At 45.7% G+C, this 27,831-nt stretch overlaps 1 protein-coding gene across 3 annotated transcripts in view; it reads right to left on the bottom strand.

Moving 5' to 3' along the window:
* Window positions 1-27,831, bottom strand: part of HSPBAP1 (HSPB1 associated protein 1) — a 1,532,307-nt gene that overhangs the window by 1,107,457 nt on the left and 397,019 nt on the right. For all 3 annotated transcript variants that reach the window (XM_069616689.1, XM_069616691.1, XM_069616690.1), the window contains exon 3: window positions 20,371-20,556. In XM_069616689.1, the coding sequence (XP_069472790.1) occupies window positions 20,371-20,556 (186 nt within the window). The remainder of the gene's footprint in view (window positions 1-20,370; window positions 20,557-27,831) is intronic.

The following is a 27,831-nucleotide window of genomic DNA, read 5'->3' as shown; positions in this document are numbered from 1 at the left end:
TCGCACACATGAGCCATACCACAGCCATGTCGCAACTGCCAGCACCATTCCTACCCATACAACAGCATGAGCAGGCAAAGCTGAGCCAGACATCACATGCAACACAGGAAGTGCACCACACATGTACACACACCACCACACTTGCATGCATGTGTACACCTCTGCCAAGTGTCGCAGTGTACAGATGGGCATCCCAGGCTTCCACATCCCGCTGTCACATACATCCATGTTGCATCACTGTTGCACCCTTGTCAAATGCACACAAATGCAAATGTACACAGTGCTGATCCATGCAGCTGAAAACAACATACATGCGTGACATCACGGACATGTCTACTTACATACACATTCATCCAAACATGTGTGCCCACACAACTGCATCTGGCATGCAAGCCTACACACACAAGCACCATCCATGTCTCTCACATTACAGCCCTCGCATGGGTTAGCCCCACGGCCCTGTACACCCCCACCCATACTCGACCCCATACAAACAGATGTGCAACCTGCACACTACTGAAACATCATCAAACGCACAGCTCACAATCAGGATGCATGTACACTTACCGCTCGACTCCAGACGGGTCTGCCTCTCAAGGACCTGGACGTGGAGCGCTGCGGTTTTGCGTTCCAGGACCCTCATCTGATCTTCTGACAAGTGGCCCCGGCGCCCCTTGGCATCCGCTGCCTTCAAGAGGCGCCGGGCCTTGTTCAGGGTCCTGGACCTGAAGTCCTCCCAGCGCTTCTTGACATGTTGGAAGTCGCGGACTGTCACCCCCTCCGCGTTGATGGCAGTCACGATGTCAGTCCAGATCCGAGTCCGTCCTTCCTTGTCGGCGCGGGAACTTCCGAAGAGGGCATCATACTGCCCCAGGACTTGCTCCACCAGGACACCAACTTCGGTGGCACTGAAGCTGGTGCCCCTCTGCCTCTCTGGTCGGGGGTTGTCAGTGGTGCCAGATGTTGCAGTGCCCGACATGACAAGCCCAGAGGCAGGAGTGGGTGGGCAACTGGGTCCTGGGGCTGGGCTGTGGAGCGATGGAATCCCAGTCGGGAGTCTTCGGTTCCAGCAGGGGTGGTCACAGCAACAGCAACCCTGGCTGATGTGCAGGCAGCAAATGGCAGGGCACGTGGGCAGCAGGCAGCAGCAGATGGCAGGTGGGAGCGTGCTCGGGGGTCTGGGGGGCAGTAGTTCGGCCTTCTGGGCAGGAGCGTGTGCTTACGCGTGGCCAGCTTGATACGGAGTGATTTGGCACGTGAAAATTCTGTACGTCAGCGTGTAATTCGAGGAAAGGCCCTTAGCGCGTAAGCGCGTCAGCACGCATACACAATTCCATTGGACCAAAGGCCCTTAGCGCGTATGCGCGTCTGTGACATATCGCGCACGGGCTTTGCTTTTCGTGGGGTGCGGTGCGTGTGTTTTGTTGGGGTTCACACGCTATCACTTCACAGCGGGTAGGTGTTGGCTATGCGTTCTTCTACACGCAAGGCAGACGGTGAGTGGTACCCTGCTCCCCCAGGCCCGATCCCGTGTGAAACCACCCACGAGCCACAGAAATACACGTACCCTGCTCCCCCAGGCCTGATTGCTTGTAAAACCACCCGCGAACCCCTGAAATACACGCATCCAGGCCAATCGCGTGTGGAACTTCTCGCGCACCTCTGAAATACACGCGCCCAGGCCAATCGCGTGTGGAACTTCTTGCGCACCCCAGAAATACACGCGCCCAGGCCAATCGCGTGTGAGAAACTTCTCGCGCACCTCTGGAATACACGCACACGCTCCCCCAGGCACGATCGCGTGTGGAACTTCTCGCGCACCTCTGAAATACACGCACACGCTCCCCCAGGCCCGATCGCGTGTTAAACTTCTCGCGCGTGTAGAAATTTGGCACACATTTTTTTTCCTGCGCAGGAACGCTACCGCCTGCTTTCGTGTGGCGGACATGTATGGGCCTGTGCGCGTCTTTGCCCATGCGCTGTTTTTCCCTATTCGATTCCATGAATACGTGTTGTAGGCGAGCGTGTGGGCGTTCTGCGCACTTGCCTCCTGTACTTCCCCCGTGACGCCCACATTTTCACGAGTTGTTCCCCATTCTGCGTGTGACACCCCGTGTTACGCCTACTTTTGTTATGTGCGCCGAACTATGTGTGAATTCGCTGTGGCCTTATCGCACGGCGTTCGATGACCTGTGCGCCAGCGTGCGCCGCGCACTTTTTCAGCGCACATCCCACATTTTGCGCGTGCACGGACTTCCATGAATTGATGTGCGATGTTTTCTGTGCGATAATCGCACTTGCACTGCGATTTTCGCTATTTCACTGCGAATCGGACGTTTTCGCCGTTTTTTCGGCGCACATTAATTCCATGAATCGGCCTGTTAGTGTCTTTGTGGTGTGGAATTGCATAAAGGAAAGGTTCCAATTGATACCGACATCTACTGACTAAGGACTTCTAGCGTCCCGGAGGTGAGCGTATTGAAGGCTTGTGCCCGAGCAGTAAAAGAGCGCTGTTCGAACTATTTTGAAGGCAATTATGCTGCAATTGTGAACTGTTCACCTTTTTTAGTCTACGCTGCTGCGACTACAAAGTGCCTCCTCATAATCTCCCTCACGTGTCGTGTTGTGTAGACACATTGTTCTTTTGCCGACTTGTACTTCTGAGGCTGATAAGAAACGTATAAAGCAACGCAGAGATTTGGAAAACATGACTAATACGTACGAGACTAGACATTTCTGCTCTGTTAGTGCTGTAAATCCTACAGCGGAACGTTTATTTCCCTCCATCTTCCGAGGCGAAGTATAAACGTAAGCTGCAATCGCGAAGCGCGTACATTGAATTAAAGGTTTGAAACAACGTAGTTTGTTCAGTGTCTACAGTGGTTATATGGTGATAACAAGATCGTATTTAATTGCCATCTTCAGCCCTGGCAGCATGTAAATCACTGAGACAGAGCCATCCTTTAATTGATAAGGCTAAGTGCTGCTGAAACAGTGCCACCGGGAGACTGCAGGACTTTTCCTTTGATCCCGGTTATTCCATTCCAGGTACAAACATTTTAGCTGTTTGCTTAGGCTACGTGAACTATACATTATGGCACATAAAAACGGACCTGCAGCCTGCCAGTATTCATAAAGTTGGGTTACACTAATTAGGAGACTAAAATTCGTTGTGAGGCCATCATTGTAAAGCCCAAGATGTCAACAAACAGAAAGTGCCCTCCAACTAACTATAACCTACAGAACCAAAAATGGAAAGAAATTGTGGAAACTACTAGTTCAAGTGGGAATAAAGGCAGAATGAAAAAGCAGGTACCTCATAGTAAAGGTGCCATAACTGCCTTTTTTCCTGCAACCGCAGCGCCGGAGAAGAACCCGGCAATGCCGGAAGAACGGGAAGCGAGTAACCATAGTGGTAGTAATCCCCAAGATTTGACAAATGAAGGTGAAATAGACAACTCCCTTCTGGAACTAGGCACGTCAATGCAAAGGTCGATGACTCCTGTACCTACTAAATCACTGGGGAATAACGCCCTTGGATCACAATCTGAAGAAAGTGCAGCACCTTCAGGAGATTCAAACAGACTATCGATGTCACCGAACCTTGAAGTCCACTTGGAAGCTTCAGAAACGGAAACAAATGGAGATTCTCTCTCATGTCCAACAGCATTGGCAGAAATAAATCTTCTGTGGCTTCATTACAATTCGCATGAAAAATATTACTACCAAATGTGCGGACATAGCTTGTCGAACACATTAAACAGCCACAACCAACGCTACAAACAAAAATCTAAGTGATGATGCTGAGAGTAATTTATCTGAAGCTGTTTGGGCATCTGCTGTACCAACGGCAAACTTCGAACCAGACTTGAATATCACGAACAACTCTATGACACACTACTCAAGGAAACAACAGATTGGCTAAAAGGGCTGCAAAGAGGAAACTGCTGTGTACTGTTGCCTCTCCACTTCCAGATACGGCTCCATTGGCCACAAGTGCAAAAGGCCAAGAAGAAAGCAGCTCAGGCAACGAAACGTAATCTGAATAGAGCTGGCCGATTGACTAGCTAGCTCATCTCTGAGAAGGACAATGTAACATCTGACGAAGAGGAAGAGCTTCCTGAACATGGGTTGCCGCATATTGGCCAGGTACCGGATAAGATCTCGTCTACTCCTAATAATAGATCGGCACCAATTCCTCACACAAACCTAACACCAACACTAACCCCAGTGGGAAAAAATAAGCAGGGTGGCCAGCCTAGTAATCGCATTTGTATAATTAATAATTTATACCAAAATAGATTGGCTTACAAGATCGGAATTTATGATTAGATTACACTCTATTCCTCAGCTGTGAGTTCCGAGGTCGGAAGACTGAGTTCACTGAACCCCTGAATGTAAAGAATTCAAATGTGTCAGCTATCCATTGTAAATTCCTGGCGACTGAAATAATGCAAAATTATAGAGAGAACTTATTGGAGGTCAACGTGTAAGTTGATGCAGACCAGAAGACCCCAACGGGCCTAAAATACAGACAATGGAAGCCAAGAACTCTGCAAATGTACCCCAATTGCCAACTGGTAAAGAAATTCAACTTGTGGACATACAGAAAATTTTAAAGTGGCTAGCAGAGTCTTTGCCATCAATGTTCCAAAAGCAGCGAGATCATTCGATTATCTCATGGAACTGTCGGGGATTTAGCCATTTGCTGGCTACTAAAGGTTCTTTTGCATATATTACTAACCATACCTGCATATGCCTCCAAGAAACTTGGCTAGCCTCACAGATTGTCCTAGATGGATATATTATTCACCAGGCTCTTGCTAAAAAGGGCCCATGTGGAAGACTGTATGGGGGGGTTGATTGTTGGAGTCATACATACTATAAAATCATGTTGCAAGTATACAAAAATGGATGGATTACATTGTTGCTATTGAATTAGAACCCCCTTGTAAGGACAATGTTGATAGGATACTATTGCTTAGCCTATATAATCTACCAGGGGCTATCCAGAGAAAACATTCAGGAAGCATGCCACAAGCTGCTTATCAATTGGATGTTGAACTCAGAGAATAAAGCAGTTATAATTGTAGGTGACTTCAATTGCCATATGAACAGAGAAGCGGGGATTGCAAGCACCCCTCAGTTAAAATCTAAGAGCTCAATGATCCACTCGATTGTTGACCCTGAAGGACTTTATGGATTAACTTTTTGCAATATCTGGGGCTTAGAAATGATAAATGGGAGGACTCCTAGTGACTTCCCGGGTAAAGAAACCTGGAAGTGTGGTAGTCTTCGGAGTACTCTTGAATATATCTTTGTCAGTGTTGAAATAGCTGCCCGGGTTCAAGATATGGAGGTTAGCATGAATGATTGGAGCGATCATGCCGCACTCATCCTTACATTTACCTATGAGGCAGCTCAAGAGAATGTGAAACCCTTGGCTGATCTGTGGGTAAATCATGCTGCGACTAATATCCGATGGTCCGAACGGAATATCAATAAGGTGGCGCTGGCTCTTTCCTGAGTGCCCACTCCTACTCATAGTGCATTTCTGACCATGTCTATAAATGACATTGAGAGATGGATTTCTTCCTTTACAAGTACCCATGCTAATTCTAGGGAAGGGATGTTAATTACAGAAGTAAACAAAAGAAATCCCTATGATAAAGAAATAAGAGATGCAAAAAGGCAACTAAGAGGGAGATACGCAAGGCAAGGAAATCTTGCAAAACGCTCAGGTCTTATTACTCTACTTGTAGGTTGCTCGAGAACAAATTTAAATCTTGGATTAAACAGAAACAATACGCAAAGTTGTTGAAGCAATGGCAGGACACAGTACGAATTATGTACACTAAAAATGCTTGCAATATCTGGGCACTGTTAGGGGAAGTTAGGGGAGACAGAAGAGCGCCACTGATCAACCCGATTGGAGCTGAAAGATGAGATTATTATTTGAGAGCTCGTAACACTCCTATCTGTGATGAGGGTAAGAGGATAGTGAATACTGCCCCCCCTGCCCACCGTTCAAGGTGATCTTTGAGGTGCTGCTCTCCAAGATTAAAAAAACTTAACTCCTCTTGTGCACCAGGTCCCAATGGACTCGCTAATGTTGTAATGAAGTGTAAGCCAGAATTTTGGGCTGCAATACTTAAGATCCTCTTTGAGAAAGTTCTGGCTGAAGGAAATATCCCAGTGCATAAGAAGGGGCGATAAGACAAAACAGGGAAATTACAGGCTTCTTTCTATGCTGGGTTGCACTAGTAAATTATTTGCAACATTGCTATTACATGAACTACAGGAATGGGTTGAGAAAAAAGGGTTGCTGGACCAATTCCAAAGTGGATTCAGACGAAGGTATTGCACCGCCCACAATTTGTTGGTTATGGACATCCTCTGTAATAAGGCTAGACAGAATGGTAGTGCTCCCCTTTATGCACTTTATGTTGACTTTAAAGCTGCCTTCGACCTAGTTCCCAGAGAATTACTATGGTTAAAAATAGAGTCATTAGGTTGCCCACAGGGGTTACTTCACTACCTGAGATTACAGAATACCACTGTCTCGCTTACAATGGATGCCCAGGGGAATATGACCAAACATATACAACAGAATAGAGGAGGTAAACAAAGCTGTGTTACAGCCCTGATACTTTATAATCTCTTTACATATGATCTTCTGGTGGCAATCAAAGCAGCACATAACTGTTCCCCCCCTACCCGATTGGAACAGCACACGGCCCAGTCCTCACATATGCAGATGATCTGGTCATCCTGGACCACACTTACAGTAAACTACGCAGATCTGCCGAAGCACTATGGGACTATGCTGAAGCCAATGGGTTAACAATTTTGAAAAAAACACAGGTTATGGTATTTACAGGTAAAAAGATCACCCGTAACAGACTTAGGATTCATGAATCAGAGATACAGTATACTCCACAATACATATACCTAGGGTTTGAGATTGAAACCAAGGGAGACTATACTATTTGTAAACCAGCACGAATAACTAAAGCTGCTCAAATTACAGCATTGGCCTACCGCTTCTCTATTTCACATGGCGGATATAGCATCTGGGCCGCACGTCAACTCTATTTACAAGTGCTTGCCCCCATAATATACGGACTGGAATCTCTCCAGTTAATTGACCTCAAATGGTTGCAGGTGGTGGAAGGTAAATACTGGAAGAAGATTCTTGGCCTCCCTGTAGCTATACCCATGGCTATATTAAGACTAGAATTAGGATTAATATCACTTAAATCAATAATGTTTAAGAGGCGAGCGGAACTCTATTTGAAAATGTCAAATAACCTGGATAACCCGCTGCTGGCATCTATGCATGGGCAAATTAGTAAGAAATCCATAAACTCTCCCCTAAAAAAGAACATGGAAAAGTACTTCAAAGACATTGGCTGGACTGAACGTCCGGGGTGGAATCCAGCTACGTCAAAATCTGCCTTATTTAAGGGGGCGGACCGTTGGGATTGGATAGAGAATTAAGCCCACCTTGAGGGTCTGAAGAGCTATCAATTTGTGACTCATTCTTTTTACATTCAAGAAACCGCAGCAATACCTAAACCTATGTCCCTGAACTAGATTGAGGCGTTTCATCCTGCTAACCAGGATTAATCACCTCCCAGTCCTGGCAATTAGTGGTGTAATTAATCAGGTACCTCTCTCTGAGCGGTACTGCAGATTATGTAAAAATATAGTCATCCTTGAGACTGGAAAACATGTATTAACCGACTGTCCGAGTATGCTAAAGACCTATGACACGCACTATGATGTGTATGTGCATGATAGACACCATAAGGGAAACCATCTTCTGGCTACGATGTATTAACGCAACAAGTACCAAGCCCTTTATTGCAATGTATAATGTATGGCTGGTCATAGAAAGTCTTTTAGGCATAACTATTTGAATATCTAATCGAATAACATTTACAATTGGGGCCTGGCCTGTAGCCTAGGCCTAAAATGCAATCTGAATAAAAGGAAATGCTCATGGCGATGCACTTGCTGAAATATGGTATGGTCACTAGCCCTTTAGTCAAACTATGAATCACACATTGCACTATTGGCTAATAACTTGCGAATATACTGTAGAATTGTCCTGATGTTCTATGATCGTTCTCTTTTTTGTTTTCTTTTGTATTTATTCTTGCTTTTTATGTAATAATTGTATGTAGTTACTTTTAATGAGTTCTGTATAATTCAATGAATTATGATTTTAAATATGATCTATTTCTTTGTTAAATGTGAAAAGTGTATTTATAAACTGTAACACATTAAATAAATAAAATATCAAAAAAGTTTATCCACAGGACAAAGACGCCTCGGGCTCGGTGATCTGTGTGCTGCAAACCAGATTAGATCACCGAGCCCAAGGTGTATGTCCATGGTGGCGAACCAGGGTGCTTGGTATCACTGAGCCCCCAGGACTGACTGGGCTTGCAACTTCCTCTCGTGACCCTCGCAAGAGGTTTGTAAACCTGGCGAGGGGTGAAGAGAGGAAGTGCCAGCCAGCCACAGAGTCGCGCAATGCTGTGGCTGGCTGGCACTTCTGTAAATCACAGCCGCCTGATTTGATCACGGCGAGAGCATCCCCCGTTGCAGGATAATGTGTCCTGCCGTGGCATGCTGTGGGGGGCGGGAGGGTGGGGAGATCGGCAGGGCACCGGCTCAGCTCCACTTTTTGGAGACAGGCAGGGCCTGGCCCACTTAAAGCACCACCACTGACTCACTTAGCAGGCTCCAGACCCTAGAAATTGGTCGGCCATCAAGGGCTTTTGCATCACTGAATTGTATCTTATAGGCAACGGTCCACTGCAGAGAAGATGCACTGACTCGCCTGCATTCGAGGGATTAATGTTTTGATTGTTGTACAAGGGTCCAGAGACGTAAACACTATGTATTGCAGATTTTACTCATTGACTGCATGATTCGGTTTACTGTAGTCTAAATAAAAGTCCTGAACAAACTTGTTTTATACCTTAAAAGGGCTAAAAAGGATATGGTGAACGGGGAAAAAGAATTCCAATAATCACCTTTGGTTGGATAGATTACATTTCAGAGAAAAAAAGGGGAGAAAGCGTTAAATTTAAATGCTCACTTCAAATGCATTGTACTTTAAAGCAGCACAGACATTAAGGTGTTTTGTCATAGGCGAACTTCTGCGACTGATCTATTCCTTTACTATTTTGAGTTCATAATCCCACGATTGTGCGACATTTTTGTTCTCTGCAACATTTTAAATGCAAACTGATTGAAAATGATGCTGTGCTTTTATCTAAGTTTCAAGTTTCTTCATATAATGTTAAGTGTTATTTAGAATACATTTCTTTTAAAATAATTATTGTAAATGGAACTTCATTTTTAATTGTGCATTTCCCTTTTATTAAGTATTATGGAGCACCCGTCAATTATTTTTTGTTCCATTTTAAATATTTATTTATTTAGAATTCGCATGTAGCGCCTTATGCCGATAGGCCTCAAAGCGCTTCCAAAAAACTTAACATACAAAACAATACATGAATGGAAAACTCAAAACAGACCCTTTATAGCAGGACATATAGAAAAATTCAGAAAAGAAACTCATCAGATTACTACTAAAGGTGATAAGGCAGGATCAAACTACAAGACTAAGGTTCCTAGAGCCCATGGACAGGTATTAAAATTAGTTTTTGTTACAAAACAACTTTCTGAGAGTCATGGCCAACCAGACAAGCCGAGTGGATGCTTCCTCAGAGATTCATGAACCCATGGCCTACCTAAGCCCCAAACCCCGTCTGACTGGAGCCTAAGTGCACGTATGAGCAATTATTGGGCCGGAGTTGCTGATGGCACGGTGAGGATCCAAGATGATGCCCGAATCTCAGAACTTTCGGGACCGGAATCGTCGACGGGACCGGGATCGTCGACGGTACCGAGCATAGGGCTTCTTGGAGACAGAGGTGCTGGGCCTGCAAGGCGAAATCGCGCCCCTACCTCATCCTGTCTCAAGCGTTTGGGTAGCCCGACCTGGAAGAGACATGACCCAGCCGAGCGGAGCGCAGGTACAGGCGGGGAGCGGAGGAGGGCCGTGGTGACAGGGTCCTGTTTGGGGATCCCCAATGCGCCCATCCAGCATCTAACACCCACAAAATATACCCCCACACACCCGCCTGTCCGGCAATGCAGTGAGTTCCACGGCTGTCACACCAAGCTGGATGTTGAGGCAAAGCAGAGGAGAGGCGGCACGCTGCAGTGAGGACACCTCTGAGCACATTCTCCGGCAGACTGGCCGCTTGCACTGAACACCTACAATGGGAAATCTATTAAGCACCAGACCTCCGGAAAGGGATGGTCAGTGTTGGCAGTAGCTCAGACCGGCTAAAGTGCCCACCAAACAGAAAGGAGCCTAAATGGGCGACATCAAAAGTCTCATGCAGGCCCAGGAATCAGCTAAAAAGAACCAGCAAAACAATGGTGGCACAGATCCATTCCCTGCAGCCTCAAGCGAACCTAGAGGCTCCTCCGGCCACGAAAATGGGCTTACAGTTCATGTTAATGGAGATTAAGAAGGAGATGAGGGATAATGTCTACAGTATAGCCAAATTCATGGCAGATCTTGATAGACATGTGAGAGCTGCGGAAAGCAGACTAGAGGAGGTGAAAACTACCCTACGTGATGAAGCACACGAACAGGGAGAACTAGCGGAAAGAGTGAAGGGTCTGGAGCAACATATAGAATTTATCCTTACCAACCAGGAAGATGTTGAAAATAGAATGAGGCATAATAACATCCGTATACTCCCTAAACATGTCTCTAATGAGCAATTGGATGAGTATGTGATTGCCCTATAGCGCCATATTCTGGAAAAGACTGAGGACCTGTAAATCATCCTTGACCGGATGCATCAAGTGTCAAGGATTGCAGGGGTGGAACATGGGCTCACCTGGGGTTTCTTGGTTGTCTTCTTTTTGGATGCTGGTTTGTCAATTTTTTGATGGTTCGGGCCTCATACAGAAAAGGGCAAGCCTCCCCCAACACCACTCTGCTGGTTATGTAACCAACACACTAACTCAGGGGCAACTGCCCAATATCAGGAAAAAACCCTCAAGAGGAACAACATGTGCAGTGACTGGCAGGCCCAATAAATAGTCCAAGCTGAAGGGCAGGTGTGCGTGGTACTGGCAGCGTAGGTTCAAGGTAGTGCACAGGTACATGGTCCGGCTTAAGATGGTAAGGCACTACAGTTCTACACAAGACAATTTGGCCAGGAAGGAATAGCGTGGACAGAATGGGACGGCTTGGAAGAATGTAGCGGGGCCAGGCGAGAGCAGCGTGAGCCAGATGGCAATGTAGCAAGATGGAAGGCGGCACAGCCAGGAGAAGCAGCAGGAAATCGAAGGCAGCGCAGCCGCGAACCAAGGAAGCGCGGCCAGGAGCAGCATGAACAAGGAGAGGCAGCAAGGGAACCGGAGCAAGGAAAGAATCATGGCATAAGCGATGAGCACGGAAAAAGCAGTGGTTAGATTCCAATCATTGAGATGCACTGTGTCTCAGCTAGCTGGCACTTATGTAACTATGCGTTGGAAGGGCCCGAAAGGCTGAACTGCTGTTGCAACCGAGTCCCACAGTAGCAGCGGCAATATTGGGGGAGTAAATGACTGCCGCCAGATGACGAACCTTCCATGCATTCCAAAATGGGCAAAAGGAATGAGTCAGGACAGTGAGTTTTCTCGAGACTCCAACAAAAGAACGATCTGATCCCCAACATCCTGATGCAAGTCAACTTTTTCCAACTCAAAGATAGGATCAAGAGACGAGCCAGAAGTTTGAAGGTGATCCGATTCATGGGATTCTGCACAGGTGACTCTGCAGAAAAGGAAGAGCTTGAGCTGGTGGCGAATTGGCTCAGGGAAAAAAGAGATACAGATTGGCACAGCCATTCAAGTTACTTTTTGAACTTGAAGGAAAGGCATATAATATATCAAAAGAAGAGGACTTTGCAGACATAATGTACTTGACGATCCCTGTCCCGGGTAATGAAGCGTGTTCGAGGGAAGACCAAGACACAAACAGGTGAATGAGTCCCAGAAGAGGCCAGGCAAGAAGAGAGCATATGGTTCCTGGAGATGCATTGGAGCGGGGCAAAATCTGGAAGGTTTTTGACTTAACTATGCAATCAGAGCTTAGCTGTGTCTGCCGTACAATAGCCCATACAAGGAGGGGCTGACTTGCCTATTGGATTTGTGGGGGATACCAACTTGGTTTTGGGATTTCTCGTAGGGAGGCAATGTTACTGTGGGATTCACTGGGAAAGCTAGAGGCTATGCACCGATAACTGAGGGGGCTTGGTTTCTTGTTGGGGGCTCAGTGGGTTAGGGTTTCGGGATTTGCCCTGCAATCATGTGGAGATTACATCTAAATTTGGGGTATTTCGTAGCATATTTTGTGACGGATTGGATGTTTTGTAGTTTTTTGTTCGGTCAACAGTTGAAAGTAGAGTACGAGGAACTGAACGATGATGCTGGCATGGAAATGAAACGGGGCGGGTTGGTACGACAGTCATAATAGCTAACATGAGATTTGTGATCCTGAATGTAATGGGTCTCCACTCTCCCGAAAATCAGCAGTCTATCCTGTACAGGCTAACCAAAATGCAGACCTCTGTTGCGTTACCTCAGGAAATGCCCTTGTGGGAACAGGATGAAAGGAGACTGAGGCATAAAAAGTTCCCGATATAAAGTTTTTCCTCCTGCGGGGTAAGGAGGATAGGAGTGCCGATCCTGGTCCGAAAGGGGATAAGATTTACTAGAAAATGCATATACACAGTTTCAGGGGCGAGAGACCTAATCGTCAAGGGTTTATTAGAAGGTCAACTCTTAACATTGGTGGCAATTATGCCCCAAATGAACACCAGGACCAGTACTTATCTACTCCATTGGGAAAGTTGGGGGAGGAATCTGTAAAGGTCAGGTGGCGATTGGCAGAGATATCAATTGTGTAATGATGGGTCCTGGACTCAATAAAACACTTCCCCCTACAGAAGCGAATCACTGAAATAGAACAGCGTTGGCTACGTTGTTTAGGGACCAAGGCCTCATTGAAACATGCTGATTCTTCTGTCAGGAGGAAAGGGCATATATGTCCTACTCCGCGGTCCACATGGGACACTCTAGAATAGACATGGTCTTGGTCCATTTCTATTCTGGTCCCTGTTGTGACATCAGTAGAGATTGGTCTTCGATATCTATCTGATCATGCCCTGGTATTTGTGAGAATGTTGCAGGGCACTACCAGGTATCAGTTAGAAAGGCTTAGCACCTCTAGGACTTCGTTTTGAATGATGTGGCAATAAAGGAACACATGGGGGAGGCGATACAGAATTAGTTCCAGGAGAATGAGACAGAGGTTATGGATTGGCGCCCAATCTGGGATGCAAGTAAGGCAGTGATTGGGGGGGAATTTATTGCGAGGACCTAAGCAGTCATGAAAGCCTGAGAACTGACAGGGATAGACTGGAAGGTGTGGCCCACTCTGCAGAGGCAGCTCACAAATGGAAGGCGACCACCAAGACCATGAGGGAGCTGAATAAAACAAGTAGTAAACTAGAAACACATGTGGTGGATAGAACCACACAAATGATCCTTCAGTATTAGCAGTCCTATTACGTCAGGGGAACAAGGCTAAACGATTATTCGAGGCGAAGCTGCGTAAACAGAAATTAAGGAATTATATAGCCGAATTGAAAGATGAGCAGGGGCTGAGGCACCGTGGAGAGTTGAATACGCTGTAGATAGTAGCAGCATATTACGGTAGGATCATAGTTGGGAAGATCTGGATGAGGTCCGCCAAAAACAATTCATCCACAGGGAAAATGTACCTAATATTACGGCACAACTACGGGAACACTTAGAGGTCCCCATTAGTAGCTAAGGCCTTTGATGCATGTTACAACCATTGACTAAGCTATTCAACTCGGTATCACAAATGGGATGGTGTCACAGGGATGGCACACTCTGCGACTATCTTAGTGCTTAACCCAGGAAAAGATCCAAACAACTGTGCAACCTATTTCTCTCCTCAATGGAGATGCAAAGATCTATGCCAAGATTTTTGTGGCCCACTTGATGGAGGTGCTACCCAACGTAATACACCCAGACCAGACCGGATTCATCACCAGCAGATCCACACAAAACAACATTAGACGGGCGGCTAACCTTATAGATGGGGCAAAATAGGACAGTCGTGGCGCTGGACACCCACAAGCATGGACTGGGAATTCTTAACTTCGACTCTGGTGGCATTCAGTGTAGGCCCTAGGTTTATAGAAATGGTTCTGGCTAATTTTCAACCTCTCGCAACAAGAATCAATGTCAATGGGGAACTTACTCCACTAAGGAAAATTACAAGCAGTACCCGCCAGCGGTGCCTGTTATCCCCTTGAGTTTTGCAATGGTGCCTCTGGCCTGCCCGATTAGGAGGGACAAGAACATTTTGGGTCCGACGTGTGCGTATGTACAACATAAGATCGCCTTATATGCCGATGATGTGCTGCTCCTGAAGGATACAGTGAACACTACCCTCAGCATTGCATATTCTGCAGTAATTCAGTGAAGTCTCATGATTTCGGATCAATTATGTGAAATCTAATGGGCTAAATGTGAATGAGAATCCTGACATAGTAGAGCAGCTATCCAGTTAATAACCTATGTAAGGAACCCGAGGGGAACCTCACTTTTCACCCTTGTTTCCTCCTGTCGGGTGGACAGGGAAAGGCAATCGCTCTTCGATCCTGACCCTGGGGTGGATATGCGAGGGAGGATCACCTGGGTGGAGGATACTTGGGGAGTAGGGAAAGGACATCTTTAGGTGAGGCATGTTATCTCCCCCATTTCCTTTTCATAATGAACCCTCTATCCCTCAAGCCTTTATAGGCTATTGTTAGCCCTTTACCTGTTCTTCCCTTAAAACATTCCCCAAGGAACTCCAATTCGGCACTGGGATGAGGAAGAGACCAACTCGAGAGACACATCCTCATTTTAGTAACACATGTGCATACCAGCCTCAGCTGTGTACTGAGACAAGGAGGAGGACAGCACAAGTAAGTCAGGACTCCCGTTTCAACAGTGAGCGGTCTAGTGTTCTTTGGAACAATCATGGTGGTGGGAACGTTAAACGCCAGAATCATTGTGGAAATAGTCAGCTGTGGAAGCAGGGCTAAAGGCTGCTGGGTGCAAGCAGACCTCTCTGGAGCAGCGGTGTGACAAGCGGAGCACTTGAGACCCTTTGGAAGATGCAGAGTTTATGCAGCGGCAAGCGAAGCTGAAGGACGCTGGAGGCCGGTGGCAGTCCGTGAGAGGGAGACCAGCGTGACTGACCGAAGCGGTCGTATGAGTCCCGAGCTGCTGAGTGAGCCGCTGGGAGAACTGCATCGGAAAGAAAGAACTTGTGGTGGGAGAGGACTTTGCAGGAAAGCGGTAAGTTCCAACCGGTGAGTGTAGCAAGAAGGGGGAACACTGGGCTGGCAGGCGAACATTAGAAACAAGTAATGAACATTAATTTGAACAGAAGTATGCATTTTTAGGAATACCAATTTGAGTGAAAGCAAATATTATTTGGGGTTGTTTTACCGCGGATGAAATGTTTGCGACGGAAATGACTGCATGAGAAATATACGTTATACAAAATTGTTTGTACATTTCCAGTTTGTACATCCACGGTAAAACAACTGCAAATCTATAGAAACACTAACCCCGCCCACTTTTGGTACGTAGAACATTTGGTGGTACCTATTTTTGAACTTTTAGATGGGTAGGTCATTTGGATTTGGTCCTTTTGGCCAAAAACGCAAATAAACATACTTTTGAATACTGATTGGAGTGAGAGCAATTTTGAGCACTTTTGAATATTGATCAGAGTAAAATAATGTTTGCAAATTTGCCTGATACAAACAACTGTATTATAAGAGAAACGAGCATTAGTAAAAGTCAAGAGATTTCAAAGGAACTGTATTGTATGAGAAAACGAGCATTGGTACAAGACAGGAGACTTCAAGCAACTGTATGTTATTGAGAAAACAAGTTCATGGTGGCTAATCAAGCTACGGTACAGTGTCAGGAGAGTGTGACACAGGCGAACAAATCAAGCATCACTGTCAAGTTGAAGCAGTGACCTTGTGTTGATGAAAAAGCAGCAAAGAAGGGGTATCGGTTGCGCAACCTGTAATGGGTGGACCATGTGGTCCGACGACTGCATCAAGAGTGAGTGCCCCTGTATGGAAAAGCCAGAGACAGCATCCATAAAAGAAGCTTATGTTTGTACTACAACAGCTCTTATGTTATTTTGAAGTCAAGACAATGAACTACCTATCTGAATTAGTGAAGGGTAATAATAACAGAAGAGCTAGGAAGTGTCTGAAGGAATTGTGTTGTTTTGAAAAGCTAGAAGATTTGAACTTTTGGTGAAGGGAATCCCTGTGCCTTATGAACTATTTTGAACTTGGGGAAGTGACAGCTGATTACAAGAGCTTGAAGAAACTTTGAACTTTATTTTGAACACTACTACTTTTTAGGCTGACATCCCTACACAGTGTATACAGTTCGGCATGAGGGCAAGTATAGGTTTTGGACACATACAGACGTTTGGTTTGGACCTCCTGAGAACAGACTATCCTTAGTTTATTTAGGTTGGGAAATCCCACCTTAGCATAGAGAAAGATAGGCCTTTTTCCAATCCTTTTTCTGTTAATAAAGGTTTCTAAGTTAAACTTTCTATTCAGTTGTCTGTGTCTACTTCATGATGCCTTCACACCCCTAAGTTGCGAAACAGTGTGGATTGATTATTTAGGGATCAAGTTATCAGTGTCCTATGAGAGGCTTTACAGTGCTAATATTCCAGACCTATGGAGATCAACATCTGAAGACCTAAATAGATGGGACTTAGAAGAACTGACTTGGTTTGCGAGAATCGCTGAGATAAAAATGCCACTGCTGCCAAGAGTAATGTAAGTGTTCCGGGCCCTCCTGGTATTGATCCCTACAGGAATGGTCACAGCTACAGGGGGGAATAGTATGGTTCATATGGAACAGGCAAATACCTAGAATAGCAATGGAAATGTTGTCAAGGGACCCTACGTTGAAGAAATATCTGGCCGCTGCACAAATAGCACCAAAGCTGGAATTGACATTGGAACAGGCAATTAAGGGATGGAAAGAGGTGGAACAGAGCGCAACATCTATCCCCTTGCATAAACTCCCCTTCCTGGATGGGTAAGGGGGAAAAATATGGGTGGGCATCTCTTAGCATCTACAGCGTGCTCCTTAACATACTGGTACAGGGACTTGCATGCTCAAGGCATATCGCCGGGAATAAGTCCCCTTCCGCCATTTGTTCATCCTGATTTTTTCACCACGGTTGAACGCAGCCTACTTCAGCGGATGGGAGCGGAATTGGATGACTCAGTTTGTGGATCTCTATATTGAGGGTAGACCAATAACATTTGAGGAATGTAAGAGGAATTGCAATATTGGGAAACCGGAAAGATTCCGCTATGCCCAAATCCGGCATTGGATCATGAACATGGGGTACAGCGGGTGGGAAACAGAGCTCCAACTGGGATGAAAATCTTGATGAAAGATAGCACTGTTCAGGGAAGGATCTCTAAATTATATAAGCTTCTGGATAACTATTCCCCGGGAGATAAATTAACTTAAATGACATGTTGGAAAGTGGAACTGGCAAAGGACTTTGCACAAGAGGATTGGGAACACATATGGGAAAGAGCGCAGAGGCAAGAGGATTGGGAACACACATGGGAAAGAGCGCAGAGGGCGTCCAAATGTAACACGACAAAAGAAACAATGTGTCAAATATGCTATCGATGGTACCTTACCGCACAGAGAATTAGCAAACCGCCACCTCAGTAATCTCCACTATGTTGGCGTGAATGTGGCAAAGTAGGAACCGTGGGTCATATGTGGAGGAGTTGTCGGAAAGCCCAAGTCTTTTGGAAGGATATCCTGGGTCCTGTCAAGGATACAACAGGGCTCTTGCCTATGGTCCCAACAGAGGTGAATTTGGAGAATGTGGTGAAGGGATCTTATGAAATATTGGGCAATACATGAAATCTTGATTACACAAATGCTAAATGCAGCCAGACTAACGCTGGCAAAATTCTGGAAGAATGTGGAAGGTCCAATTACATGGCAATGATAGGTTAGGATATGGGGAATACTAGCATGGAGAAAATCACTGCCCTACCCTCTGGAGGGATCCCAACCATTGTTAGAGTGTGGTTCCCATTTCAGGAATTTGGGCGTGATAGGGATTATTATAATAAACCAGGCCTCATGAGGAATTTCTCAATATGATGAGACGGCCGAAAGGTAACGGGTCAGAGAATGGGTGTGTCAGTATATGTGGAGGATATACATGCTGGATTCATAACCACTTCACTGTCAGTTTAAGTTATTGTTAGCACTGTTTATTTCTTTTATTTTATGTATATGTGGCAGTATACACTTCTTGAGGAAAGTGGTGCTACCAAACGTAATACACCCAGACCAGACCGGATTCATTGTGTTGGGTTGTTTTCCAGGCTAATGACAACTGTTATAAAGCTTGGGAAATTCAATAAAAATTGCTTGTAAAAATGTTTTTAAAAAATACGTGTTTCTCGTCACAGAAGGTGGGAGTGAAATTGTGGCGTGTGAGACCATAAGGACTGAAGTTGTGTTGGTAAAAAACTCCTACAATAATGAATTGCACAAATCCGTTTTAGGGGTGGGTTGTTACATTTTCCCCGAATGAGATCCTGCTCAATTAAAAGTCGTTACAGCACCCTGAACAAAACACCTACAACAGTGAGCAGCCGTGGCCTATTTGAGCTGGGACCATAATTATTGAAAGACTGGCAAATGGTGTACAACTCGTGGATTTTGGAGCAATTCCAATGGCAGGTTGGCTGATGAGCAGTATAATACGGCAGAGACATTTTGATGATATAGTGATGACATACATGTCCCGGCACATCATTTAATACTGGTTTATTTTCTGCTGAAATATATCCTTGTGAACATTGTTTCTATGGGGGCATACATTGTAAAGCATATGGTTTTCCTCGCTCAAACAGACAAACATTTGTCTCTGGTCCTTTCAGAGTTCTGTATTGGGTACAAACAGGTTTTATAGGTACAGACATGTGTTGCAAGAAAGAAACATTGCTTCTTGATTCTCAACTAAGCCCTTGAACATTGGAATATTAGGTCCTCTTTTCCAACTGCCTTTACGTTCTATGACTTTACAGCCAACATATTAGGACAGAAGGGACGTACAATGACTGTTTCAGCCCTCTTCACAAACAGGCGGAGAACTCTAGCAAAGGTCCTGGGAAAAGATCGCTCCACTCCACACTCTCCCCGACTCAGTTCAATGTGCAGGCTGGTATGAGAATGTTGTCCAGTGCGTCTTTTGGTTCCCAGCCAGTTTCGCCTTGATAGGAAGGAAGTTTCACTCAGGCGGCTGTAACACTTAGCAAACTTGCGTGCAAGCTCCTCCTGACGGTCACCAGTTCTAGACCCTGTTTTTGCCGCTCACGCATTGCATTTCATAAAAGCAACTCCTTATTGTTTCAAGGATGTGTCAACCTAAATTCACAGTGAGTGAACTTGTGTAAAATAGGGAGGTAGCAGGAGGCTGTCTGCTATTTCTGTCAGATATATGTCCGAGCAAAAACCAACAAGCACTTTTTGGAAATGCTATCTCTGGCAATTCAAAAGATCACCCCAGGCACTTTATTCCCCCATCATGAAATGTATATTGTTTGAGCATAACTCACAAAGTGTTATTTGTGTAGATTTACTCTGCATCCACAAGAAAGGAACCCGCCTTGCTTTAAAAATCTACCAATCTACTTTATAAAGAACCCCTTATGTAAAACTCCTAACACTACACCCTTAGAGATGCCATACAATTCAAAGCAGCATGGCCGGTAGAAATCCAAAGTTATGACTAGACGGAGGGGCCCATGCACCCCGACCATAAAACCCTTGCTACGTGCCCACGTTATGACAGGGAGAGAAAACGGCTACCTAGATAGACCTGCTGCTCCTTATCGCCCATAAGATAATTATTCAATGATATATGTATAAGGACCACGAGGATGTGACATCGTTTAAGAAAACTACGGAGTATCGATACAGAATAAAACAAGCACAGCCAAAGAAATCCCTAAATTATCATAAAAAGAAATGGGCCAGAAGCTCAAAGAATAAAACCAGGTATAAAGAGAAAAGCAGTGGCCAGCTTCATGCATTTCCATTCCAGTCTGTTTTGTGTTCTTAAAGTTAAGATTGTAGAAATAGGTAATTTAAAAGCCATACCCGTCTCTGCATTTTTCTTGCCAATCCTGAAACGTATCTTCTTTCCTTTTAACTTGTCAGCAAGATAGTTCACATTCCAATGTCGCACTGGCCAATCAAAGACCATGTTAGAGATGACGGCAGGACGGTTCAGAGACATCACAATATTGTTCGCCTCTTCTGGTGTAAATGGCTTGGCATTCTTACCTACAGCGCAACAAAGAAAAGCAACTTGTTAATGGTATTGTCTAATGTACTATCTCAGTATAATGGAAAAGGACGGCCTTGATTGGTCTAAATATGGGTCTATCCACTAGCAGCTGTAATATGTAGGCACACATTGCAGTACCATTTCCTCAAGGAGACGTTACATTAATACCGTTTCTGGAGTGTGCAGATACTTGATATATTACCCCTTAGAGTTCCAAATGATATGATATGGCATTTATAACGCGCCTATACACAAGTGTTTCAAGGTGCGACGAGGCAAGGGAGGGGGAACAGAGGGAAGACAGACAGCGATTCTACTAGGCCAGGTGTCATTCAGATCACGCGATTAGTGGTGCTCTGCCATCATCATACCAAGTAGGATGCAATCTTGAGGACTTAATAAGTTTCAATTTCAACACTTCGAAGATTTAAGCATTACATAATTCATAATCTCCTATTGTCGCCAATACAACTAAGGGCATTCAAACAGAGCCAGAAAAAGGAGAAAGTATGTGCAAAATTTCCCAGTATAGTCTATTCATTTCTACAGCCCAAACAATACCAACATCCTCGCCTGCATTGGTTATTACTAGCCACCATCCAGCTGAAAGTGTGTCCCATTATGTACTGTGAAGGCATCACAAATCAAGACAGACGAAAGATTCAAAGTTCAGAACATACCGATTTATTAAGTAAATGTCAGGATGGTAGAAGGCCTAACTTGCCTATGCTAATGTGGGATTTCACTACCTGAACGAAACTAAGGAGTCAAAGAGTTCAACCTAAAAGTCTGTCTGTGTCAAGAACCTTTCCTTGCCCTCACAACTAAAGCTAAACAATGTGTAGAGATGTCAATAATCAAAGAAATGGCGATCAACACAAAGTTCTGGGCTTCTTCCAGCTCTCGGCTTCCCTTTCAGCTCTCCTTGCCCAAGTTCAAGAAAGTTCCATAAATGTATTAAGATTACATTTCTCAAGTTCAAAGCAGTTTTGCAAATCATTGGGGTTCCCTTCCCTAAGTTCAAGGCAACACAGTGCCACACAATCCTTGGGGTTTCCCTGCCGCAAGATCCAAGCAACACAGTTAAAAAGAAGAGGGTCTTCAGGTTTCATCCTCAAGACAGCATTTGCAGGTCATCAAGTCTCAGGGTTCCCTTTCCCAAGACTTCAACATAGTAATTGATATTGGTTTCAGTCTTTCAAAGTTCAAGGCAATTCCAGGCAAACTTGACCCTCCTCCTGCTTTACCTCACCAGCTCCGTTACAGTGCTCCTTCTTGTATATTTCACAATGTCTGGCTTTCACCATTCAAGGCTCTCTGGTCCAGGCACAGTCTACCTATCACAGGTCGTGCAACCAGGAACCCTAGGCTCTTCAGCCCAAACAGGGTCTTCTGTATTTCCCCCTGTGCCGGAATTCACATTCACTTTGCTTCTCTTTGTCAGCCTTGTGGTTTTATATGCAGGTTCACACTCTGCTGGTCAGCCCCTTGGCTTTGCCATCATGTGACACACACCTCTTACCAGTCCTGGCCTTGGCCTTGTTGCACTGTATCCATTCAGAAAAGTTCCCTTGGAGGGGTTCTTATGTATTCCCCATCTTTCTGTCGCAATCTTTCACACTTGTGCTCTTATCCATAGATTGCTTAAAACAGGGCACTTTGCCTTTTAGCTTTCCTCCACTATTAGCTGTGTCCATAAAGTTTCATTCAATTCAACATTCTTCGGTATTCAATGTACATGATTACACACTTCGAGTTTTCATTCAGTACGGGAGTCAATATATATTATGCTGCACTTTTGTGGTCATGTGCAGCCCCTAGGAGCGCCCCCGGCTTTGAGTGACATCATTTTCCACTCACCAGTCCTCAGTGTTCCTCCTCCTGCGGCTACGCGGCTTTAAGTCTGCTTCACTGGTCAGCAGGCCGGTCTCTGCAAGCCCCCCTCGCTGTCCGGGTGCTCCTGAGCACACCCCGGCAGCTCTGCTCTCATCCACAGATGAGGACAGCATCCTCTCTCCCTTCTGCCTTGCTCGCAGCTCTGGCTGCTTCTTTTAGGCATGAGAGGCCCCCCGCACCTGTAACAGCCTAATGGCTCGACTTGTATTGGGCTCCACAGGTCGTATGGGGCATCGGCCGGCATCCTGGCTTCCTCTCGGGTCCCACCACAGCTGCCTCCGCACGACATACAAGTGTAATAATGGCGGCAATTGGAATTCATACTGTGTACCAGCCGATTTATCCACCATCAAGAATTTACCGTCTAGCGGAAATGGGAAAACATGGATGGCCTTCTTCTCTGAGTGGAATTTGATGCTGCAAAATGGAAACATTGAGGGCGATTTACATCTGGCCCCAACCTGGAAAAATGTCCAGTCCCATTCTATGATTGACTACATTATCTTATCAAGAGATATGTTTTATCACTGTAGGGGAATGAAGGTTAAGACAAGCTACAATAGTGACCACAATATGGTCATGGCTAAGTTTGAAGTGGGAGAATGGAGAGCGGAGAAGGGTAGGCAAGGAAACAGGATAGTGAATCCATGAGAAACAGATTGTGGAAGTTGAAAAGGGGGGTCACTCACTAAATAAGAATTTAAGTGAGGTTTGTTGCTTCCACTCCTATGAAACAACCAGGCTCGATGTGTACCCCAAAACATTTTCAAGATTTTATTTGAGATTTGGAGAAACCTGCATACATTAAGTGCAACTGCAGCAGCACCCATAAACACACATTTCATTACGAGACATGGGTACAGCAAAAAGAGTTATGCAGAAATATCAGAGCTCTTAACAAAGGAAAAATTATCTAGATTAGAGCATCTGTGGGCAAATAAAAAACTGACAGTGGAGTCTACGAATTGGTCCAAAGCCAATAGGTTTCTAAAACATCAGAGACAGGGAGAATTAATGTTAAGTACGCTGGTTGAAAATAACATGCGTAATATTTGGTCGTTAATGAACCAGGAAATGGGCCCCAAGTGAACATGCAGCGCAGCATTGAGACAGCGGATGCACCCGAGCGAGTCCCGCTTTGCCGCGACTCTCTGCTTGATCTCTGTGAACTTGTGGACTTTGCAAGCTTGAAACTCCTTTTACCACAAGGCTTTGTGGCAACGTAACAGGAGGCGGGTGCATAAAAGGAGACGGCCGCGCGCACCGCGTGCGCGCACCCGTGCGAGTCCCGTCGAGTCCCGCTTTGCTGCTACTCTCTGCTTGATCTCTGTGAACTTATGTGGACTTTGCAAGCTTGAAACTCCTTTTACCACAAGGTGAACCTTTGTTTAAGGAAAGTATAATCTTACACTCAACAATCTGTGCATTGTTACTGATACTTTTTCTGCATTTATTTAGGCTTTGTGGCAACGTAACAGGAGGCGGGTGCATAAAAGGAGACGGCCGCGCGCACCTGAGCGAGTCCCGTCGAGTCCCGCTTTGTCGCTTCGCCGCGGCGTATGAGATGGATTGGCACATGGAAATAAGCATCCTGAAGGACCAGAGATACCAGCCAGTCCTGGAGCTGGAGGGCCTGAAGGATCTGAGAGAGAGTTACCATCTTGAACTTGTCCTTCCTGAGGAACTTGTTCAATTCTCGTAAGTCCAAGATAGGTCTCAGTCCTCCATATTTCTTCGGTATGAGAAAGTAGGGGGGAGTACCAGCCCTTGTTCGTCTCAGCTACAGGTACCGGTTCTTTGGCACCTTTCTCTAGCAGGTCTACAATTTCCTGCAAGAGGAGCGGATCTGGAACTTTCAGAGATCTGTTCCCCAGTGGATGACTGAGGGATGTGTAGAAAAGGCAGGCAGTAACCCTGGGCAACTGTCTCCAATGCCCAAGCATCTGACATAATAGCCTGCCATTCCGTCAGATGTTGAGTTAACCTGCCCCCTACTGGTGTCTTGTGAGGAGAGTCCTGAGAGCGGTTTTGAGGCGGCTGATGCAGATGCCGAGGGTAAAGAGGCACCTGCTGCAGCTTTTGTATTTTTAACCCGTCCACATCGGGTGAATTTTTTCTGACCCCTTTGAACGGCTGTCCTCTGCCTCTTCCGAATGCACAATAGAAGCAAAAGAACTTACCTCTCCAAGAGGTTCCTGAGGGGCGATATGGTGTCTGACGGATTGCAGCTCCCAGGGAGCTTGCTGCTGCCTTTGATGTTTGAAGTTTTGCTAAACTGTCATCCGCCTTCTTACCAAACAAGGAAGAGCCGTCAAAGGGCATATTCAAGAGTCTGCTTTGCGCATCTGGAGCAAAACCAGACTTCCGCAACCAAGTAAATCTCCTGGTTGTTGTACTTGCCGCCATGGCCCTGCTGATGCTGTCAGCAGAATCGATGCCAGTTTGAAGGGATTCGCACATTGCGTCTTTACCATCCTTAATGATGTTTAGAAACGCTTCCCTTTCTTCTCCTTCCGGGAGGCAGTCAGCCGCTGATGAAGCACACTCCCAAAGTGTGTGGCTGAACCTTGCGAGCGTACAAGTAGCATTGATGGATTGCAACGCCATGCTACATGCAGAAAATAATTTTTTGGCCATAGAGTCATATCTCTTGTCATCCCTGTCCTGTGGAACAGTAGGGTAAGCCGATTTACTACCTGATGAAGTTGCTGCCTGCACCACCAGACTCTCCAGAGTTGGGTGTCTGGACAAATATTCAGGGTCAGCAGTAGACACCCTATACTTGGCTGATAATTTTTTGTTAACCCCTGAGGTTATCCTGCCGGTTTCCCAGTTTGCCAATATTTGCCTTTGTAATGCCGCATGAAATGGCACCACAGGATCAGTTCCATGTGATATTTTCACCGCAAAAATATCGTGATGCAAAAATATCACCATATTTTTGCAGCGAAAATAACACATGGACCCTGCGGGGGACACCCCCGCACCTAATATTTTCGCCACCAAAAATATCGCCTATGGCCGTTGCCGACGACCATATGTACGACGATATTTTTGCCACCGAAAATATTACCGGATACCACAGGATCCTCCTGTGGACCTTTAACCAAAATATCTGCGAGGTCCTCCTGCTGAAAAGCAGGTGAGGGTGTAGACCACCCCATAAACTCTATTATCCTTGCCATCAAGGTTCTATAAGGGGTTTCGGCATGTTCCCCTGGGTCTGGTTTGGCAAATTCCACTTCTGGGGAAGTGTCCAACCCACTTGCTTCATGTAAGGATTCTTGGAGGTCCTTAAACCTACTTTCCTCAGAGGTAAATTCCTCTGGTAGAGGAGTTGCAGATCCCTGCAACTCAAAAGGTCTCTCCTGATCCAAATTCTCCCCTTCTTCATAAATAGATGCTAAGGCTCTGGAATGATCAGATCTTGGAAATGGTATAAATCCCATTTCCAGAGCAGAAGGGGCCAAATTCGTCATAATTGGCTGAGAAAACCTCAACGTCGTCGACGCGGACGTTAAAGGCTTCGAAGCCATCGAAAAAGGCATCGAGAAAGTTGGCAGAGGCCTCGAGGAACTCGAGAGTATCGGAATTCTACTGGAGGTTGTCAACGACATTCTCGTGATCGAGGCTCTGGGTATGGCCACTGGCTGTGGGGTGGCCATGGGTTTGTCCTTTCTCGGTGTCGATGTCGGCGTCGAAGAACCCTTCGATAATGGCGTCGAAGATGCAGATCTATGCGTCAAAGGGATTTTCGACGATGGCGAAGACGCGACCTTACCTTTACTCGAGGGTTCGTGACGCTCTCAAGTAGCTTCTTTCGCCGGGCGCTGCGACTCGCAGCTTTTTGATTTTTTGGGACTTTCACCCAGGGTATCACCCTCAGCAGTCTTCGAGGGGGTCGAGGCTGCTTTCTCGAAGATGCTAAGCATATTTATCCTGAATTCCTCCCACTCAGCATGAGAGCTATGTTTTGTGGGGCAGGAGACCCTTTTCGGGGAAACGGAAGAAGACGACGACGAGGAAGGGGATTTTCGACATCTCTTTTTTGAATGCTTAGATCTCGAAGAGTGATGGGAACTGCTCCGAGACCTAGAACGAGAATGTCTTTTGTGATTGCGAGGAGACGAATGTCTCGACTCCGCCGAGGAAACTTTCGAAGAAGTTTTAACTGCCTTACCTCTCTCGAGCTTCCCCTTACGCTCCTTCAAGGCTTTCGCCGCCATGGACATGCAGTCCTCGCACTCCGAACAATGGTGCTCGACTCCAAGGCACCACAAACGGATCCTGTGAGGATCCGTCAATGACATTTTCTTTCCACAGTCTCGACATTTTTTGAAGCCGGACCGTGGAGTCGTGAGTCGGATGAGGAAGCCATCGAGTACAAGTCGGTATTCTCGAGGAATAATGAAGTATATTTGACTGAAGAACTGAGCAACGATATTCCGAGACACCACGAAGCGCGGAAAAACGGAACTAAGCAACGGACACTACGCGAGTCTATTTATACGCGTGATGACGTTGGCGCCGATACGGAGGCTGTCAAGGGACATTGGCTCGAGGGACGTCGACGCGCAGCGCCCTCTACTGAAAAAAAATTCCGAGGCCAGCAAGCTGGAGATGATCTTTCAAAGATAAGGAATCCGTCGGAGGACACAATCCGTTCGAAAGTATGCTTCTAAAAAATGCAGTGTCTGGGGCCCCACGTCTTGTGGTCCCCGCCATATCAGAAACCTCCAAAGAGGCTGTAATTAAGTTAGACACCATCAACTCTTGTTTCTCGGCCGGAGCAGACGGCTCTAACTTATCCCAATAACTTGATATGTTTCAGCGCTCTAGCTGCAACATATCAGCGTTGGATGTGTCTTATATCCCCCCTACCCCTCTCAGAACAAATGGTATGCCATTGAATCCAACGAAAATCTCTAGCACGCCTAAAACCTCTCACTTGACTCTAGAGGTAATGAATATTGCCCTCATGGCCCTTGCAAAACTATATGAGTCTATTGATGGCACTTTGAAAAGTCTAACAGACAATTTTGAATCATTAAAATTCAATCAACCGAAATTGACCATTGGTGTGGATCGTTTGCAAGCTGACTAACGAAAAACTCAATGCCGCTCTCGATCTACAAAAAGAAATAGCCCAGTCTCTGGCCCAGAAACAATCTCAATATATGAAAAATACCATGGTATGCGTGGATGCGTTCACACAAACATTTAAGGATGTTGATTGCCAAATTGTAGATATTAATTCAGATTCGCAAATCTCTCATCAATTACCTTCAACTAAACACCCACTTAAAACAAAGACATCTGTCCAGCTAGTTGAAGGTATCATAACTGAAAAATTGTGGCAACGAAGTTCAACACGT

Source organism: Ambystoma mexicanum, chromosome 9, assembly GCF_040938575.1.
Source record: "Ambystoma mexicanum isolate Mex_15411 chromosome 9, UKY_AmexF1_1, whole genome shotgun sequence".
Classification (NCBI taxonomy): domain Eukaryota; kingdom Metazoa; phylum Chordata; class Amphibia; order Caudata; family Ambystomatidae; genus Ambystoma; species Ambystoma mexicanum.
The sequence above is the reverse complement of the archived record's forward strand: the minus strand, read 5'-3'. Positions and strand labels throughout refer to the sequence as shown.